The sequence below is a fragment of the Necator americanus genome, chromosome III, assembly GCF_031761385.1.
Source record: "Necator americanus strain Aroian chromosome III, whole genome shotgun sequence".
In the NCBI taxonomy this organism is placed as follows: domain Eukaryota; kingdom Metazoa; phylum Nematoda; class Chromadorea; order Rhabditida; family Ancylostomatidae; genus Necator; species Necator americanus.
Window position 1 is genome coordinate 1,962,633 of NC_087373.1, and position 19,832 is coordinate 1,982,464.

Sequence of the window (19,832 nt, forward strand, 5' to 3'; positions counted from 1 at the left end):
GAAAAATTGAATAAAACAAATGGCGGGACTGATAGAACGTTTTGCCATCCTTTGAATCCGGTAGAATTAAAGCGAAAAAGCAGAGACTTTAAAATTTCATAGAAAGGAAACCGTGGTGTCTTGCAGTTGGATGAATGAATGAATGAATGAATGGGTGAATGAGTGAATGAATGCCAGAATTAAATGCTTAAATGGAAACTGTGGTGAATTGTAGAGGAAATCGATGCCTAAAAAAAAGTAGCTGAGGACAAAAACCTAGAGAAATAACAAAAAGGGGAAGGTGTGTTCATCTTTACTGAAGGAGCTATAATAACAGAGAAAATGAAGGAAAATTTAAAATGAATTGAGCGGCAAGAAATTGAGAAAAAAAAGAAGAAAAACAGCGTCATGAAGGAATGGACAGCTTTTGTTCCTAGTCTTTTTCTTTGAAATATTATTTATTTTCTCTGGAACAATAATGGAGAGTGAATGAATGAATGAACGAATGAATAAATGTAGGATCTTCTGTTTTCCATAAAGTATTTTCCCGTTTTTTTCTCGTTTTTTTTTTAAATCCAGTCCATTTACACAAATTTTCCAACATTTTCATTTCTTGTTTCTTTCGCGCTTGAGATCTCCGGTGCGACGTTAAATATAAGAAGTAGTAATTTAGAGGTAATAAACAAATAACTAGGCAATAGTAAATAATACTTACTTAAAACAATATCTAATATAAATTTGTTTATTTATTACGCTCAAGGGCGTGCCCAGAGTAAGAGGCAAGGAATGAATACAAATAAACAATAGAAGATCCAGCAAATTTTGTATTACTATTAAATTCCAATAACTAAATAAATAAGTAATAAGAAAGTGAAATCGTTTTCGTTTTACCATGCCAAAACCATTTTTTTTAAGAGAATTGATTGAAAAATCGTTTCTATTCTAATAAAGATCAACGCCAATTCTGGCTGCAGCTCGAGCAAATCAATAAAAACAAGTTGCGTTTCTATTCTATTTCTATTGTTTACGTCCGGTAAAAGATCACGTGTTAAATCGTGAGCCTTTATGGGTTACACACTCCTCGATGGGCTCAGGATGCGTGAGTCACTGGTGTGTCACGTGGATGTTAAGATGTTAGTTGTAGATGCTCATGACTTGCTGGTTCCCTGCCTCTTCTAACTGGATTTTGCAACTCTCGTCAGTCGTATTATTATTATTACTATTATTATTATTATTATTATTATTATTATTATTATTATTATTATTATTATTATTATTATTATTATTATTATTATTATTATTATTATTACTATTATTATTATTTATCATTATTATTTGTTATTATTATTATTATTTATTGTTATTATAATTATTTTTATTGTTATTATTATTATTTATTATTATTATTATTATTATTATTACTATTATTATTATTATTATTACTATTACTATCATTATTATTATTATTATTATTATTATTATTATTATTATTATTATTATTATTATTATTATTATTATTATCGTACTATTATTCATATTGTACCGCATCTGCACGATACTTGCCGCCTTTCCTTTTCGCTCAGTAGCTCTTAAGGCTTAGGGAACTCTAAAATAATCAGAACTAGAGATGTTTGTTAAAAATGTTCTTCTTGTTTGTTAGAGATGGTTGTTTGTTGTTGTTTCCAATGCACAAACTATGCTGACATTAAAAACTAACAAATACATCGAAATCTATTGTCATATTCTGAAAAATGAGAGGAAATATTTAGAAAAGTCAATAGTTCCACTGAAAATTCGTGGTAGAATCTCAGATTTTTGATTGTTTTCGTATTCGAAAGTGAAAGTGTTGGAGGGTTTTTTTTTCGTCTTGTCCGAGACGGAGGAAAAACTAGAGACGACTACGAGACCGCCCGTCCGTTCATGTGGTTGTAGAGGGCGGCGGCGGTGGCGGCGGCTACGAATGAGTGTGATGTGGTTGAGAAAACGATACACACACACGCACACACACACACACCGCACAAGTCGTCGTTGTGAGTCACGACGGCCGATGTTGGAGGCTCCCAGGCGCGCGCGTCGTCTTCTTCGTCTTGTACTTTCTCGCCGTCAACAGACAGACACGACAGGCAACGAACGCGATGTGTTGTCTGGCTGACTGGCAGCGCCAGCTCGGCGGCCGCCGACGCCGCCACTGACGCCGCCGCTGCTGCCATCGCGGCCATCGATGACCGTCGTCGTCATCTCGTTCCTGGAAACAGTTGTTCCTCGTGCCCGAGGAGCTGCGGTGGGGCGGGTTTTCAGTGTTAGAATTAGATTGAATAGCGAGGGGCATCGCTTGCACTCTGTGGGCGTGTTGCACGCTACAGTACAATTGCACAGCACTTTTTAGAGCACGATTAGCCGCTAAATCAATCGAATTTCTGAAAAAGTTACCAGGAATCCTGCCTTTTATTCCTATATTTTTTCTCTTCTTCGCTAATGTTCGTTACCGTGATTAGCCGCTATATAAATCGAATTTTTGAAAAAGTTACCAGGAATCCTACTTTTTTTTCCTCCTATATTTTTCCTCTTTTTTTTGCTAATGTTCATTACCGCGATTAGCCGCTATATCAATCGAATTTAATCGAGTTTTTTGAAAAATCACCAGGAATTCTATTTTTTTTCTCCTATATTTTTCCTTTTTTTCGCTATTTTTCATTGTATTCATATGATTTCGAATATAATCTTTTAAAAAAGTCTTTTTTTTTATGATCACTGCCCATTCAACCCAAGTTCCTATTATTTGATGAATTTAAACATATTAAATGTCTTTTAGAACATGAATGAAAATTTTTCATTGAATTTGCGTTTCAGATATGAAGTATACGATTTTTTTTCTTCTGTTCTCCCTCCACCTATTTCTTCTCTATTCTTAATCTGCATTTTTTGCTAGGATTTACTTCACAGCATTTTTTGCCTGGATTCTAGAATTCAATTCCTTTTCTAGAACCTTCAAAGTAAACTAGAAACGTGTTCCACTCTGTTCATGAAAAAACTTTTTAATTTTTAATTTTAAAATTTAGTTTTAGTTTTTTTTTTGATTTCTCAGTAGTGAAATCAGCGAATGCTGTATGGAAGCGTTACATGGGACAAAAAACAACAAGCAGTGTGTAAGATTTTGGCGTGGTCATTATTATTTTTAGGGTAATTTTTAGTAGTAATTATTCTTGAAAGGGGATTTTTTTGACTATTAATTCTTAAAAATAGTGATTAAATAACGGAATTGAGAGCTGATAGGTGGACTACTGGTACTAGCGTAAGCGTAAAACATTCATCTAATTTCCCATGATAATTATTCTACCATGTCCTATATTCACTAATAATAAGGTTTGTACATATGTACTTCGTCACGGGATGACGCTTTTTATTTGGGTTTTTTTTGTGCCAAGTCTTTTTTTTTTCGACAATTTTTTCTCTTCTCGAATGTTTCCATGGTGACCTTATTTGTTTTTTTTGTTTTTTTTTTTTTTGATCTCACTATTCATAAATTCTATGAAACAAATGAACGCATATTGAGAGCTGTTCCATATTTCATAGGTGGAGTGCATTTAGGTGACTATGCGTATAGGGAGCGAAAAACCATTTCATCTAATATCTAAAAAGTTCATCGAACTATTATATAAATGCGCGAAACAAATGCACGCAATGGTGAAATCATGCGGAATTCGCATTCACCTGATTTGCTGTTTCCATATTTAATAAAGCAGCATGTAAGGGAATAATAGCGAGTTATGACTGGCCGTTCGTTTCTCTCTTTTTTTCTTCTTTTTCTTCTTTATTATTACCATATATCCTAGACTTTTCCTGCATTCTTTGCATCATTCTTGTTAAATCTCCTCTACATATTTATTCTTCTATTTCACTTTTTTTTTCTAGGTAACTTGCTTTGTTTTTTTTTCAAGTACTGCTCATTCTTCTTTCATTCTATTTGGATTTTTCTTTTCTTCTTTTTTTTTCTTCTAATTTAGCAATATTTACTTATATGCATAGCAATATATTATCAATAAATTACTTATATTTGTATGCAATATTTATTTATATATTTGTTTTTATTGTTTACGTAAGGCTGTAGAACAGTGTAGAAATGAAGAAGTACAGCGAATGGAAATAAAAAAAAGTAAGGGAAGAAAGACGGAGAATTTTTGTGAACTTATTCCATGCACTTATTTTCTCCTGAAATCATCATTTGCCTTCATGTTTGGCTGTTTTATTAGAAGAACTCTTACTGCAGAAGAAAAAGATGGCTGAAATTGGAGCTGCTTAAGAACACTGAAAGGATCTTCTGAGTTTTCCGTGAAATCCAATCCATGAATTTTTTGTTCGAAGATATTTTGTGAAAATTTGATTACAGATGGGTCTAAGTTGTAATTCCAAACTAACTCTATTCAATTCATTCATTCGATATTCGAGTCGAATGAAATCATTTTAACTTTCTTCAGTGTGTTTCTTTTATGGTTCAAAGCTTTGAGTGTGAAGGGCTGACCCCATAGTTTACTCCTAAAGGTAATTTCAAGGATTGTAATAGTGTAATACTATTATTAAGAAGAGATTGAATGATATCCCCACTGAAGGGAGGGCAAAAATCAATAAATCAATACGTGGCTTGTTCAGTGTGTTTGATTGATAGTTCTACAAACAATCCTTGAAATTACCTGCGTGAAATGTATGGTGATCGAGAACAGGTTGCTTGCAACTGGTTCTCCCGTAACTCGAACGATATCGAAGTGTTACCATGTTTGCTGGAGGTGAAACGAAATGTTATATTATTGATTTTACTTGCGGGTCTCATCACGAAAAGACTGTTTCTTTCAATCGTAACGTCTTTAACTAACATTTAACCTTTTGAAATTTGAATTTGATTTATGCTTGAATAGTTATACTTGGCAAATATGACCTTAAATTTATGCACTAAATTAGAATTAAAAGGAAAAACAAATGAAATAATTGGAAATAAGTTATTAATTGAACAATATAGAAATCTATGCGATTCGCTTGGTTCTGACGTATTTCTGGAGTATATTATTTCTTATTTTTTATATTTATTATTTCGTATTATATTTCTTTCCTTCACGCACACATATTTAATCATTCTTCATTTATTTATGTTTTATTTTTAGAGTTTTAATGGGTATTTTTCTTGTTTCGCTCTGATTCTCGCCTAAATCTGCAGGTTCGTACTTGGCTCCGCTTACCTGTCGCTTCATAGTTCTTGCTCGGCTCGGCTTATCGGCTTAGAATGTGTGAAGAAATCAGAGCTGACGTTTCACGAGGGGGATTTTTATGATAAGTGTTGTCTCGGGCTAGTGAGTTGAGTGTGGCTATCTATTTGATATCAGTCGTGTATCGATCGTTGTCCACAGAGTCCGTGTGTGTGTGTGAATGAGATGTGTTTGTGTATGTATAAGTGAGTCTCTTTGATAGAGGTATACCTTAAAACTTTCTAAAAATTCGAAAAAAAACGAATTTCGGGAGAAATTTCGAGAAAATCCGAGAATTTTGAGGAATTTCTTTGTTATTTTTCTCTCTGGGACTCCAGGGAGGTGATTCCCCTCAGACTTCTAACCATGTTTGTTCCTATTCTAAATTGCTAAATGTTGTTGACTGATTGATTGCTAAATGACTGATGCTTGGAAAAATTTTAATTAATTTTTTTAAAGTCAATTTTAATCATGGTAATGGCATGATTTGATTTGATATCATCCCTTATAGTGGTTCCTAGTTTATAGTAAATTTTAAGAAACTCTGAAATAATTCACGATTAAGAAAGGATAGTTAGTTTCTATTTTTGTTTTGGTATGAAATTTGTAACCTCATCTATATTTCCTTACAAAAATGAATAGAATTTATTCAATGTCTGGTTTAGGATGTTTTTTCAGGTAAAATTATTTGAAAAATTACTATTTGATGCAATTAGTTCGCCTCTACATCTTTTCCTCCATAACATTTGTATTTTTCCATAAAATTTGCTAACATTTGCCTCCAAATCCTCCCAATAAACTCTTAAAACTGATTTACTGTTTATTTTTTGAGTAATATTTAATGGTTTCTATAATAATTTACGAGTTAATACGATTAGTTTAAATATCTTTTATATTTTTCAATGGAAATTTACAACTGATACAAAAAATTTTATAGCTATAATATTTATTTATAGTTAGTTTTATTTTCCACATTTTTGCTCCAATTTTTAATTTTTTGTAAGTTTTTAATAATTCACGAGTTAATACGATTAGTTCAAATATCTTTTATATTTTTGTAGTGAAAAAAACTGATTCATATTTTATAGCTATAATATTTATTTATAGTTTAGTTTTATTTTCTGTATTTTTTATGTTATACTTTATAATTTATAATGAAATCTATATATTTTCTTTTTTTTCCACTCAAAATATGGTCTTAGTTGTCTGAAATGTAACGTGGAGGGAATAGGGGTAATTTTTCTCGCAAAATCTTCCCCATCGAACGGCCTGGCAAGTGCCATTCTCGAGATGTTGCAATCGACTTCTGAATACTGCGGGCAGTGCTCTCAATGGACGCGCGCCGACGACTCAGCACGAAAGCCCGGCAGTCGTTGGTCTTTGTGGAATTGGTCATGTACATGAGGCTGACGAAGCGTTCCTGTCGCATTCATCCCGCATATTTCCTCCTATTACTCATACTTTTTAATTTCACGAATCCTAGTTTTCTTTTGCATTTTTATGGAATGCGTTTTTTCCCCCTTCCGCTTTTTGTACACAATTTGCGATTATATTAATTTATGAAGTGCGAAAGTTCGACTTTCCTTGAATCCATAGATGCGATAGGGAAAAGCCGGACCCTCCTCAGACGAAGGGGGTTTAGCCCATGGGGTGCAGCTGAAGTGAAGGGAGTCCTTTCGCCAACCGTTCAAAAGTGAAGGGGGTAATTTCACCAACCGTTTAGAAGTGAAGGAGGTCCCTTCCCCAACCGTTCAAAGGTGAAGGAGGTGAGAGCACCGGCTCCGACGATCGCATCTATGCTTGAATCTTGGCATGGAAATTGCAGCGATTGTCGATAGTCCAATTTAGCAACGGCCAAGATTGTTAACAAACTTTATTACGGCTAACGTTTCGGCGTCGTCGACTTCTTCAGAAAAGCCTGGAAAGTCAGATCATTTGTGATTTGGGATTTGATCATTTGGCTACCTAGGTGAGCACAACGAGGTTTTGGACTCTTTTGGTTTCGATTGTGGATTTAGCATCTTAGGGAATGATGACGACTTGTTCTGGATGAGGGATTTGGGAGGATATATCACTGAGGATCTGACTTTCCTGGCTCTGACGAAGGCAACGACGCCGAAACGTTAACGGTAATAAAGTTTGTTAACAATCTTGGCTGTTGCTTAAATTCGACTATCCACAAGTGACAGTTTATGGTTGCAAAATATCCATTGAAACATTGATTTTGTAGGTTTTTGGAGAAAAATTGACATAATCTCCAGCTAAGTGCCACTGCTACAATTTGTAGATCGATGTTCGTATTTTTTTTTAGTGGAAATTCTCGTAAAGATAAGGAGTAGTGGTTGTCCGGAGAGCAAATTGTTCTCTATTTCTTGATATTTTTCTCAATATTTTATTTATCTAAGCTCTAAGTTAGGATTTTGGGTTTGTCCCCCGAAGTTTGCTTCCGAAATGTCAAGTCGGAAATCCCGAGTCGAGTTAATGATGTCATTCGTGACTTAGTGAATCAGTGACCATACGTCTTGCTTTTTTTACCCAACGACGTCATTTCCCGTCCCATTGCTCGAAGCATTTCATATTCTTTAAGCTTATGTTAGTCTGAGAGGGCAACAAATGAATAAATTCTCATCCTCAATAGAATTTTTGAGCGAGAATTATCGAATAAATGCCAGTTGAAAATGAAGTTGTAGGAAAAATCTCAATAACCAACTGTTGGAAACGTGAAAAGGAAGTTTTGCGAAGGAGAAATTGTAAATAACAGAGACAAAGCTATTATTATTTTCGTGTTTTGTCCGTAGATAGATGGTAGGAAAAAGAAGGTAAATAAGCAGGTACTGATAAATATTTTCAGATATTCGTAGTTTCTCTGGAAATTTTGAAAAAAAAGGTAGGGATTGGGAATTAGATGGAAAGAGTTGAGAGCATTTCCAATTCCAGTAATTGAAGAAGAAATTGATTTGTGAAAAGGAAATTCCGAATAGAAAGCGAATAAAAAGAAAAGCGAATAAAAAAAATGCTGGATATTAAAGAATATTGTGAGGAAACTTGGATGAATTGAGACATTTTACACTAAGCAGTCTTTCTCTCAATCTTTGCGTTTTTTTTTTCGTGGAGCCCCTTTGTTTTTCTTTGAAACCTACTGAAGAATTGACGAATATGTTTGATGAAGTGACACGAGAGGTTTGCAGAGTTTATGATATTGCTGAGAATTTTATTCCTTCTCTGAAATGAATTCAAGTTTTCATTCGATTTTTATTTCTCTTCCGCTCATAAATCTCAAGGACGAAACGAGTTATGAAGCGTTTTTCGTTGTCGTCGTCAAGAGGTCAAGTTTTTCCTTTCACATTAGTGAAAATGTGGTAAGCCGTGTGGAGATCCCTGTTGATTCTTGCGTTCAACATCGGATTTGTTTTCAGCCAGCTTTTTTTTTCGGATGATTATGGTAGTCATCGTTTATCTCCGGTGCCCAGGCATCGTCCCCTGAAAATAATCGTTGAATGTGCTCTGTTGAATGTCATTCCATTCATCGTTCGTGTTTTTTTTTTTCGCTTTATTTCGCTGCAAATGTCGTGCTCTATTGTTTGCCGAACGGATTTGCATGAAATTCTATGCGGAAAAACAACCGGGGTTTTCTCTTATTTTTCTATAGATGTGTCTTTTTTCTCTGCTGTTTATTATTGATTGCTCTACTTGCTTCAAAACTTCCTGGAATTTTTTTACCATATTCTGTCAATGATAAGCTGAAAGTGGACAGAGAAGCGTGAGGAAACAATGATATGAGGATTTTTTGTTTTCTTGTTTTGCTGGTGAGATTTTTTTCTCGTTGAAACTTCATTTATGGCCTGATTTTTCCACAGCTTCGCCTTTATCAAAGCCAATCTCACCGATTAGTGGGTTTGCTGGTTTTTGATAAAGGCGAAGTTGTTGAAACATCAGGCGATAAATAAAATTTCACGGAAACCTCGTTGGGGGAAAAAAAAAGAAAACATAAATCCAGTTTACCATGCTGACGTTTCAAGAAGAGAGGAATTGAAGATTAATGATTTTTCCTGGTAATGGCTCCTGATAAGTTTTTTTCCTGTGATTTTACAATGTTTAGCCTTTCTATAGCTGCAAATTTTTGACAGTTTTCATCCGAGTGAGTGAGCAGAAATTTAGAGAGAAATTCTCAGGAAAAATTAGATTTTTCCATTTTCAATTCCTTTCTTCAATTTTATACTCTAGATTCTCAAGAAAAATCTACTTCTCTATTTCTTGAGAATTTCTCTGTAAGTTTCCGCTTTTTTGACATATTCATATTTTGACTCTTGCCATATATTAAAGGTTGTTCTGTTCCGTTTTGTTTACGGTATAACTGTACGTGTCGTATCATCCAGGAGATCCTTGCGTTTCAGTAACAGTGGCGGCATCTGAGCTCTCATCGTTCGCGTCCCGAGTGTGGGGAGGCCTACAATCGGCCGTTGGCGCGTCAAAGACGACACGTGCCGATGCTGATAAACAGCGGAATAATCGAATGGAAAAGGAAAATGGGGTGAGCGCATGCGTATTCATCGTTATTTTCCTATTTTTTTTCTTTTCTCACTGTCCAGATAACTCTTTTTTTTCTGAGTTCTTGTTGTTAGAGGGAGGTTCTTGAGAGGTCTGGTTGGATTTTTGTATTTGTTGAATTCACCATTTTTTTCGAAGCTATTCAACGGATTTTTTATTCTCTAAATTTTTAAAATCGGTATCCTTATGCCAATTTGGAAACGCGTTTTCTTCTCACTTCTGCTCTATATCGCCTTTATTCCTATAATTTTCTTCTTTTTTTCTCTTTTTAATCTGATTTTTTAATCTAATTCTAATTTTTAAAATCTAATTTAGTCTTTTTTTGAAGCTGAACGAAGCAACGCGTGATATTCTTATCTAATAAAAAAGTACTTAAACAAAAGGATTGGAAAATTCGCTCTAGTATTACTGCTAGCATTCTCCTGCCAATTTTCTGATATATTACACTTAAGCATTTGAAGAAGGAATTGTTTTTGTCGAGAAAGGCTCCATTTTTTTTTGACTTTTGACTTTTTTTGACGTTTCTTGACTCCATTCCTCTCTGTTTTATTTATCTAATTATTTAATTACTTATTTATCTAAAATACCTTAAATTTTGTTTTCCTTCAGATCTTGAAAAAAAAGTTATAGAGTGTACTTTAGCCTCAACGTTGAACAACTTTATAAAATAATTTTTTTTCGAAGTATTTTTTAGCGCCTTTTTTGATGTTGAGTTCTTTTCTATTGAAAAAAAATAATACATGAAAAGGGAGAGTTTGAAACGCTCTATGTTCAATATTTTTGTCACTCTTTACTCTCAATGAATGACTTAAAATTGAACGAAAGGGTAGATAGATCTGAATTTTTGAATTCAAAATTTATAGATAATTTTTACTCTTTGCTTTAAATTAAATTTCTTTCAGAATTGCCCCTGTGTTCGTTCTGTTCTGTTTCTAATCTGCCTTTCTATTTCCTAGCTTCTTCATTTGACGTAGTTACCTACTCATCGGTTTGTGACTTGAGTGGATTCGCTAGAAATTAGATTAACTCTTCAATAACGCGGCACATTTTAGCGAAAGAAAAGATAATGTATGTATTGATAATAATAATAATAATAGTAATAATAATAATAATAATAATAATAATAATATTTAATATATTTTTGAGAAAAGATAATACATCTTAAACACATATCTTAGGTTATTGTTGGAAAAAAAGTTCGATAAAATGCATATTTGTAGGGAAATATACTTGCCTCAGCCATAAATCCACACTGATTTCATTGAAGAAAAGGAGAACGCACAAATATATAGTGATATAAGAACCAATAGGGCGGGGCAGATACGTGGTGATTCGTCAACTCGTTCGACCTCAATAATTTGAAGAATGTTAATAATTTGTCGCTACATCATGCAGATTTACATCATGTGCAAACAATTATCTAGGTTTTTTGTCAGATAGGCCATCCTAACCACGTTTTCATTTCGTTTCTTTTTTTCTTCTTCTTCTTCGCCTAAGAAGTTTCTGAATTTCGTAATTAATGACATCATTGGCGGGAAATGCGATAGTAGTGAGGTTTTCCGTAGTACTCAGGTTTGAAATCATATAATAAACTGAATTATTAATCCTGAGTCCATAAGTTTTGGTATTGGGCGATATTTTCCTAGAGCTAATGAGATTTCACGCAAAATCGTTCCAGTATAATTGTCTTCAGAATTTTTCGTGGTAAATCTGAGAGGTGATCAAATAACAGTGAATGAAAATTTTTCTATGGTTTTTGCAGATTTCGCATCTATCATCTTTTTTTTTCCAACTGCAGTATTTAAACTGCTATAATTTATTCATTTTGTTTTCATTCCTATTTATGTCCTTTTTTTTTCTTCTCATTTATTTTTGATCTTGAATAGTTGGTCTTTTTTCTGTTAACAAACAGGATATTTGCATTTTTTTTTTTGTAATTTTATCCATAAACGTGTGTTCCGTTGTGTCATCTGAATTTATGGTTGTTTATTGAATATTTTTCTAGTCTGGCGTAAGCACCGATCGATCACTAAAAGTTCTGGCTGAGTTTGTCGAACGAATAACAGAGAAAGGTGTCGATGGGATTGTTAAAGAGTATAGGTGAGATCTTTTTAGTTTTATATCCTCTCATATTTCTGGATTTTAGTGAAATTAGCACGTAGGAACATTAAGGCTGAAGAAAAGAAAGTTTCCTGCGGATAATATTCATACTAAAATATTTTTGATTTTATTCTTCTTCTAAAAATTTTATCTCTACTTTCTTCATGATCTTGAGATTTAAAAAAATCTCTTTTCTTTCATTGAGCTATGCTCCTCCTCTTTGCTTATTGTTTTCTTCGATTTTGGAACCTAATAGAGCTATTGGGACCCTATCAACCAATGCTTTTGATTCATGTTTTTCGCGGCGTTGTCGAATGCTCTGAAAACGCATTGATAGTGAACTTTGTAGTCTTCGTAGTACGATGATCAATAAATATATATTGTGTTAGCGGAAAGAATCCTCAGGACCTAAAAAAAATGTTGATTGCAGACGTTTGGATAATTTTTATGATACTACCGCTACATATGAAGCGTTCAGAGCGAATATGATGAAGAACAGATACTCAGGTAAGTGTGTCTTCTGGATTTTTCTTCTTGTCATTTTGGTGGTTCACGCTAGTTGTTGTTTTGTTGTTGCAGGAGTTTTCTTTGTTTTCAGACGTGGTTTGCACAGATTCAACAAGAGTGAAATTAAAATTGGGTGAGAAGGACTATGGTGATTATATTCATGCAAATTTCGTCAATTCACCTCTGCTCACCACCAAATTTATTTGCACTCAGGTGAGGAGAATCTGTGGTCATCTTGAAAACAAAAATACTACTGTTTTCAATTTTTGAACTTGGATAAATTCCAGAGAATCCGTAGAATGAACGTAATTTCTGAGCTTTCCGCATATTTCATTTGAGTTTTCACTTGAGTGTAGTTTTAATTGCAGAGAAGTAGTCCTCAACTGAGGTCTTTGATTTTTTCACGAAGAAAAATGATAGACAAAATGTTCCATAGAAATTGGTGTCCTAAGAATTTTTTTTCTGAGTTTCGACTACGGAAAAGTGGTACCGACACGTAAATGTGGCCTATTCAGGGTCCATTACAATCAACAATTCACGATTTTTGGCGGATGATCTTTCAAGAGCGGATAGAAAATGTACTCATGCTATGCAAGTAAGTGAGCTAATCACATTTTTTTCCAGTTCAAGATAGTTGAAATATAAGAAACTAAAGACGGAACATGTTCGCAAGTCACTGTATAGCCCAGTTACACGTTCGTAAACCTCGAACGAGCCTAAGTTGAAGTGAACGTGGGGGCGAGTGCCAAGCGGATTGATTAACTCCAGAAACTTAACCCCTTTTATCCCTTGTACTAGATCGACAAGGAATAGAATATTTCAAACAATAAGATAAGGTGTTGATAGTCAAATTAAAGCAATAGCCAGGATTGTTAACAAACTTTATTACGGCTAACGTTTCGGCATTGTCGCCTTCGTCAGAGCCTGGAAAGTAAGAACATTTGCAATATATCCTCTCAAATGCCTCATACTTAACGAAGTCGATAAATCCCCGGTGCCAGACTTACACCTGGAAACAAAAAAACAAAAAAAAAACCTAAATCGTTGTGCCCCCCAACTCAGTAGGGCCAGTAACGTTCGCCGTGATGTTAGCGATGTTATCCCAGCCGTGGTGCAAACTTGCTCCGTTTATACGTTTATTTAGGAACCATAAGGAATAGAAGAATTAATTAATAAGATAAGATCTCTGGCGTTAATCAATCCGCTTGAGATGCGCCCCCACATTCACTTTAATTCAGAATCGTTTGAGGTTTACGACCGTGTATAGGCTGTAAAGTGACTTGCGGGTGCTACCCGATGAGTCAAGTCTGGTACCAACTTATCAACCACAGAGGGATGAAAGGCTTGATGAGCACCAGGGCGGATTCGAACCATTAACCTACAACACACCTCTAACCAACTGCGCCACAGCCAGCCCTATCATAATTCAAATAAGAAAGGTTGAATAATTCAGAGAACTGTCCCATGTCTAATCATTGGTTCTCCTTGCTTCCACAAAATCAACATTTTTGCCGAACTTTTAACTTTTTCTGTATCAAGTTAAATTTTTGTGGTGTAATTTCGTTTCAGAATTAAAATTAGTTTCCTTCAAATCCACCATTCCTTCCTTTGGATTCCAATCCGGAAATTGTTTTTTTTTCCTTCCGATAGCAGCACTCACACCAGCACGATATCTTGAAATTAAGAACTTGTGTAATTGCAGACCGTGTGAAGATGGCCGACCAAAATGTTCACTATACTGGCCGGAAACTGTCGGTAAATGTGATGTTATGCCAACCGTACAAGTAAAAAATACCGGCGAAGAAGTCGATGAATTTTCCACTATCACATCCCTAATGGTTGAGTTGAACTCAAACTACGGTAGGTAATGCTGTAACTCTCCTTATAGCGGTATTTTCACCTTAACAGTATTTTTTCAGCAGCAGCTGATGGTGAATTAACGTCAGAACAACGAAAACCATTGTTTCTTAGGCTATTTCGATGGACTACGTAGGTTTTGGATATATTTTCCATCTTTTTGGCCAAAATTGTATTTTTTGAAATTTTTTAGTTGGCCTGACCGAGGTGTTCCAGACCACAATTCATGTAGAATACCTTTGCAGTTATTGGATAGGTGCGTTCATTCGTGTTGAATTTTCTCAGTTTTTCTGCGCTATTAGCGACTCATTAATGATATTGTTTTCAAGGGTGCGAGGTGCACCGTGCGTAGTTCATTGCTCAGCAGGAATTGGACGTACAGGCAGCATTTTAGCCCTAGAAATGGCCCTTCAAAAGGTTGTCGCCGGGAATAAAATCGATTTTGAACAGGTAATTCGCTAGATAACGCTCTGCGATCGATATCGTACCAAGTGGATCTTTCAACGTTACAGATCGCACGAGAATTACGATGTGCACGTGCACAATGTATACAAACCGAGGTACAATACCTCTATATTCATCGGGTGATGATTGAAAACGCCCTATTACATATCAATTTGGACGAATCTACGAGGACTACAGGACATAAATTTTTGCAAGAATATGACAATAAAATGAGAAAATAACGTGTATAAATGCTTCAATCAATTCGTTCTGTGCTGTCCCAAAAACTGCTTTTTTCTGAATTCTGGATTACGGTAGCTGGAATTTGGTTCCATTCTGCGTCCGGGTAGTATAAAATCTCGGGAAATTCCTTACTGCAAGAAAAAACAAAGCGATGTGACGGTGTGGATTTGGTCTTTTGTGCAAGAAAATGTGCAAAATTGCTGCCGCCTTTTTTCCCCGTAATTTTTCTTCGGATCTTTCCGATATTTCCAAGATCCATCCAATCAATACCGAGCAACATCTGCTAACATTTTCATTAGAGTGCAGCTGAACTCGTCTCACCGCATGGGATCAGCTTTTCCTCTCTCATCTGTTACACTGTACTATAAAACATTATAAATCATGGTTGAGGGACCCCGGGGGGAATCGAGGGATAAATAGTGGCATTTATACACTTTCTTGTCTACTGATGAATGCTTGAGGCAACTCTTGAGATTTCCACCATTATTCAGAATCCACATCCATTCAGACTCCACATCCATCCAGAATTAAGTGGTTTAGTGGTCCAGGTTCCATGGAAGTAGGGATAATGTCCAAAAATCGGCTATAAACGCTTAGGGAGAGGCACTAATCGTCCCCTAAAGTTTTCGTGATCAGCAAAAACCGCTGGATCCAGAAATGTACGGTTCAAAATTCTTGTGTGCTTTTCGACCGATGGAAGAACTACTGGCACCTGCTCGAGCAAATCGACGGATAATGGGAGTACAGGTGATAGGTGATGAGGGTGATCAACGTGAGTCCAGACGGAGGTCCCAGGAGATAGAAGAGTAGCTAATATGGATGTGGTGCAACACATTTTTTAAATAAATAAAATGTCTTCTCTATGTAAATCCGTAAATGAAATGGTATACAAAAATACAAAATAAAATATATAATAATAAAATATAAATGCTGAAAAAGTAATATATGAATACTAATGTTAATGAAATATAAACAAATATAACGGAAAATGAAGAAATAACATTGGAATAATTTTTTCGCTAGCCCTGAGAAGCTATAAATATCATCATTACTTGTAAAAAAAAAACTAAAGACTGGCAATTTCTATGCATTATTTTCTTCTGCTCTCCGGAACGCCTGAAATCCGAACCCCCTCGAATTTCAGCCGCCGTCGCTGGCGTTCGAACACCAGCCGTCTACTCTTCCCCAGAGAGTGGGGCAGCTGTCGGGTGCAAAAAGACAGGAGAAAAAATTTTGTGACCTCGATGTATCCTCAATTTTATAATCAAACACGAAGAAAGCTGAAGGAAAAAAGTGAAAAAAAGAGGTTCAAAGGGGTGAAGATATGGGGCAGAGGCCCTTTGACACGAGTTACAGTATTTTTTTCCTATTTTTTTGCAGTTTTTTCCTACTTGGTTATAAATTTGAGGCTGTGATGAATGAATCGATTGAAATGACTTTTTTTTTCTCAAATGGTCAATGCTCTTTTTGATATCGAATTGACATTTCATTTATCGGATCGGATCAATAACTGTGTCTATCGATTCCCGATGTATCTGATGCGATCTGAAATTCAGTAACGCCTATTTTCATGTTCATATTCATTCGGTTCACTGAATACACTAAAGACCGAAATCGATCAGCGCCGCTAAATTGAACTAAGCGGTTTTCCGTACTAAGAGCACATGAAAAGCATGTGGATTTTGCACATGATTTGTGAAATCGATCCGAACAATGTGTCCTTTGCCTTTGTTCTCCTGGTATTTCACTTCAAATAGAATTTTTCGAATGAATTCTAATTCCAGACCTCATTATGACCAGCGATTATTACAGCTCGTTATACCACTCCCAAAATATTGTTCAACTTCTCGAAAGGGAAAATTTGCTCTTTTCAAGAAATCGATTAGGCGTCGGTGGTACACTTAAATTATGACCGGTGACCAAATAATAAAGCTTAAAGGCAGTATATCGCGAAATTGGGATCTCTCCAGGAAAAGAAAGAAGTGTAGTCCACGAGTATGAACATGACTACGCTTGTTCGCCGCTTAATACTCCAGAAAAAAGTGTGAGAACCAGCCTTCTATGATCCTGTCTCTCCCCAACGATGCAACTCATTACGGGATAAACCGTGGCTTGTTCCGAAGTCGTCTGACTTTTATGATCCTTTATGATGTAACTGAATTAAAGGCATCACCCACAAATCTGAGGTGGTGCAGATTTCAGGTGGAGTATCCGTATACGGGATCGTAGATTAAGGAGAGGGGGGTGATTCCGTCCATTTCTTCCTAATTGCCGTAAAAAATGGCCCGGAAGACACGTCTTCGAGCGTTCCGGCGCGCTACTTTCTACAACGAGTTCGATTGGAGCGCGCCAGTCTTATGCGGCGCCGCATCTTCCGGGCCGTTTTTTTACGGCAATTAGGAAGAAGTGGACGGAATCACCTCCCTCTCCGTAGTCTCCCATTCTGTATACGAATACTCCACCTGAAATCTGCACCACCTCAGATTCGTGGGGTGATGCCTTTAAACACCAGAAGGTGCCGCACAATTGCAGACCCCTTGAGTATCGTGCTCGTCTATTGTTCGTAATAAGTTGCATCGTTAGTGAAAGAGGATCACACACATACGCCTTCACATCTGGATTACTAGTGGGAATTTCCGGATTACGCTTGTACGACACGTGAACTACACCTCTATCCTTATCTATTCGTATAGAAATCATAAAATCGTCAATTTCGTTATACACAACCTTCAAGGAGTTTTGGTATCAAGCGTTCCTTTGAAAAATGGGTCTAGCTCGCTTCCATGGATTTTTCTAATCCCGATCCATTCGATTTTAGAGGCATCACACCCACGAATCTGAGGATTTCAGTTGGAGTATTCGTATACGGGATCGTAGATTATGGGGAGTGATTCCGTCCATTTCTTCCTAATTCCCGTAAAAAGCGGCCCTTAAGATACGGCTTCGAGGGATCCGGCGCGCTATTTTCCACGACGAGTTCTACTGGAGCGCACCAGCCGTGTGCTCACGCCGTCTACGACCCCGTATACGCATAATCCACCTGAAATCCGTACCATCTCAGATTCGTGGGTTGATGCCTTTAAGGAAAGTAGCGATATATTTCATTGGGAAAAAAATCCCAACAGTTTACGTGGTCCCATAATTCCCATTCACTAAAAACTGAGCAAAATACATGCGCTAGGACTCCATTAGTACAAACCCAGCCAATCCACGTACCCAAACAATCTTCCTTTTCAAACTGTTGGGATGATTCTTCCCAACATTTCAGCTCTACTTGAAACAGGAGATTTCGCAGGGAATTGACAAGATAAATCCCAAAACTAGCGGGAATGTTCTGGAATGTTCCCAAACATAGATATAGATAATCGTAGTTAGATCACTAAATATCCTTAAATATAATAATCCCTAAATACAGATTATAGATAACCGTAGTTTCGACAATCTATCTATAATAATCTACGAAATGTCTCAGAACTTCTAAGACCCTGGGAAGACCTCGGTGAGTCTAGAAAGTCCTCGTAATTTTATTCCCATGAGCAATTTTTCAAAGAAAGGAAAACAATCCGTCGCTTGTAAAAACGATAATAAAAATCTTCAATCAGCTATCCTTATTTTGATCATAACAATAGTACATTTTTAGCATTTTTGGATAATTATTACACAAAAAGGACCATAGTAAGATGATTAGTATCCAAAGGATAACAATTGTTTCCTATCTGCCGTTTTTTTTTTCTTTCAATACTAAAAGATTTTGGGACTGGACACTTACAGTCTTCAACCACTGAAATAGTGAATTTTTAAGCAAAAAAAAATCACTAGAGAATGAAATCAAAACCGTGGAGGGATTGAAACTCAACCACGAGATAGAGCAGTTCTATAAAGAGCGGTAGCATGCAAGTTTAGATCGTAAAGATTAGACTCAATCGATCGATCGGGTCAAACCACGTTTTCAAACAGATCAAATTTCGAATCATTCAAAGTATCCGAAAATAGAATCCTATCGATATCAAAGTACAGTGTGTTGTTAACTGAAATCTACCCCCCTCAGACCATCTCAGCCTCTTTTTTCCCTATCATATGAACGAATCATCAGTCATAACATTACAAATAATCGAGTCCACCACCAAATCAGATACACAAATCGATCGATCATAGAATCTCTATTATTAAACGTCAGTATCGATCAAAAAAAAAGAGACAATAGAGACAACACTGAATTTCTGTTACCACCTCCAAGTAAACGTCATGCACCGGACATGTCTCACTGAGCAGATCAAACAAGAATAAAAAAAAGAGGGGAGAATAACGGAGAACATCAAATGTCCGTTTCATGATACACTTACTTTATAGATGATCGTTTCTTGATCTCGATCAAGTAAATGGAGGTATTCGAAGAAAAAAAAACACCAATCAACAGTCATGAATAGAAATATGTTTTCCATGTGTAATAACAACACGGCATCTCTAACAAATAGTGAATCTCTATGGAAAGGCACGCTTGTTCGATGCTCGTAGTCATAACAATCGCTAGCAACATACAACACACAAACGAGAATGAAATTAGCCACATGAAGAAGAAACAGCCCGAGCTCAATTGCTGTCGTCGGAATCACCACGCGGATCACGTTTGGATCATCACGTTTAGTGGACGAATCGGAGCTAGTAGTTTTGAGCGCGTAATGATCACCGCCTCCTCATCTATCACTACCGGTACGGAAAGACGAAAGACTTTGCAGACGGTGCGAAATTAAAAAAAGGAACCAGCATTGACAGAAGTGGATTAATGCGGATAAACTCAAAAGGAACAAGACACACAAACAACGAACGAAACCCAAGTATGAACGATACGAAAACGATGGCTTTCCATAGTGGCGATAACAGATTTGGCGTTGCTAGGCACGTACTAACAGCACACGGTGA

The 19,832-nt window shown here is 36.1% G+C and overlaps 1 protein-coding gene across 2 annotated transcripts; it reads left to right on the forward strand.

The window, feature by feature from the left end:
• Window positions 1-1,044: 1,044 nt before the first annotated feature.
• On the forward strand, window positions 1,045-14,911 carry RB195_008355 (uncharacterized protein; the record flags this gene model as incomplete). Of its 2 annotated transcripts, none has more annotated exons than XM_064194799.1 (11): window positions 1,045-1,078; window positions 9,590-9,744; window positions 11,767-11,861; window positions 12,292-12,368; window positions 12,460-12,581; window positions 12,884-12,963; window positions 14,071-14,228; window positions 14,288-14,357; window positions 14,419-14,481; window positions 14,555-14,675; window positions 14,738-14,911. In XM_064194799.1, the coding sequence occupies 11 exons, from the start codon at window positions 1,045-1,047 to the stop codon at window positions 14,909-14,911; spliced, it is 1,149 nt and encodes a 382-aa protein (XP_064045944.1). The 2 variants fall into 2 exon arrangements, with proteins under 2 accessions (XP_064045944.1, XP_064045945.1); XM_064194800.1 differs by lacking the exon at window positions 1,045-1,078 and adding an exon at window positions 1,124-1,316 and having other exon boundaries at window positions 9,608-9,744.
• Window positions 14,912-19,832: the final 4,921 nt, after the last annotated feature.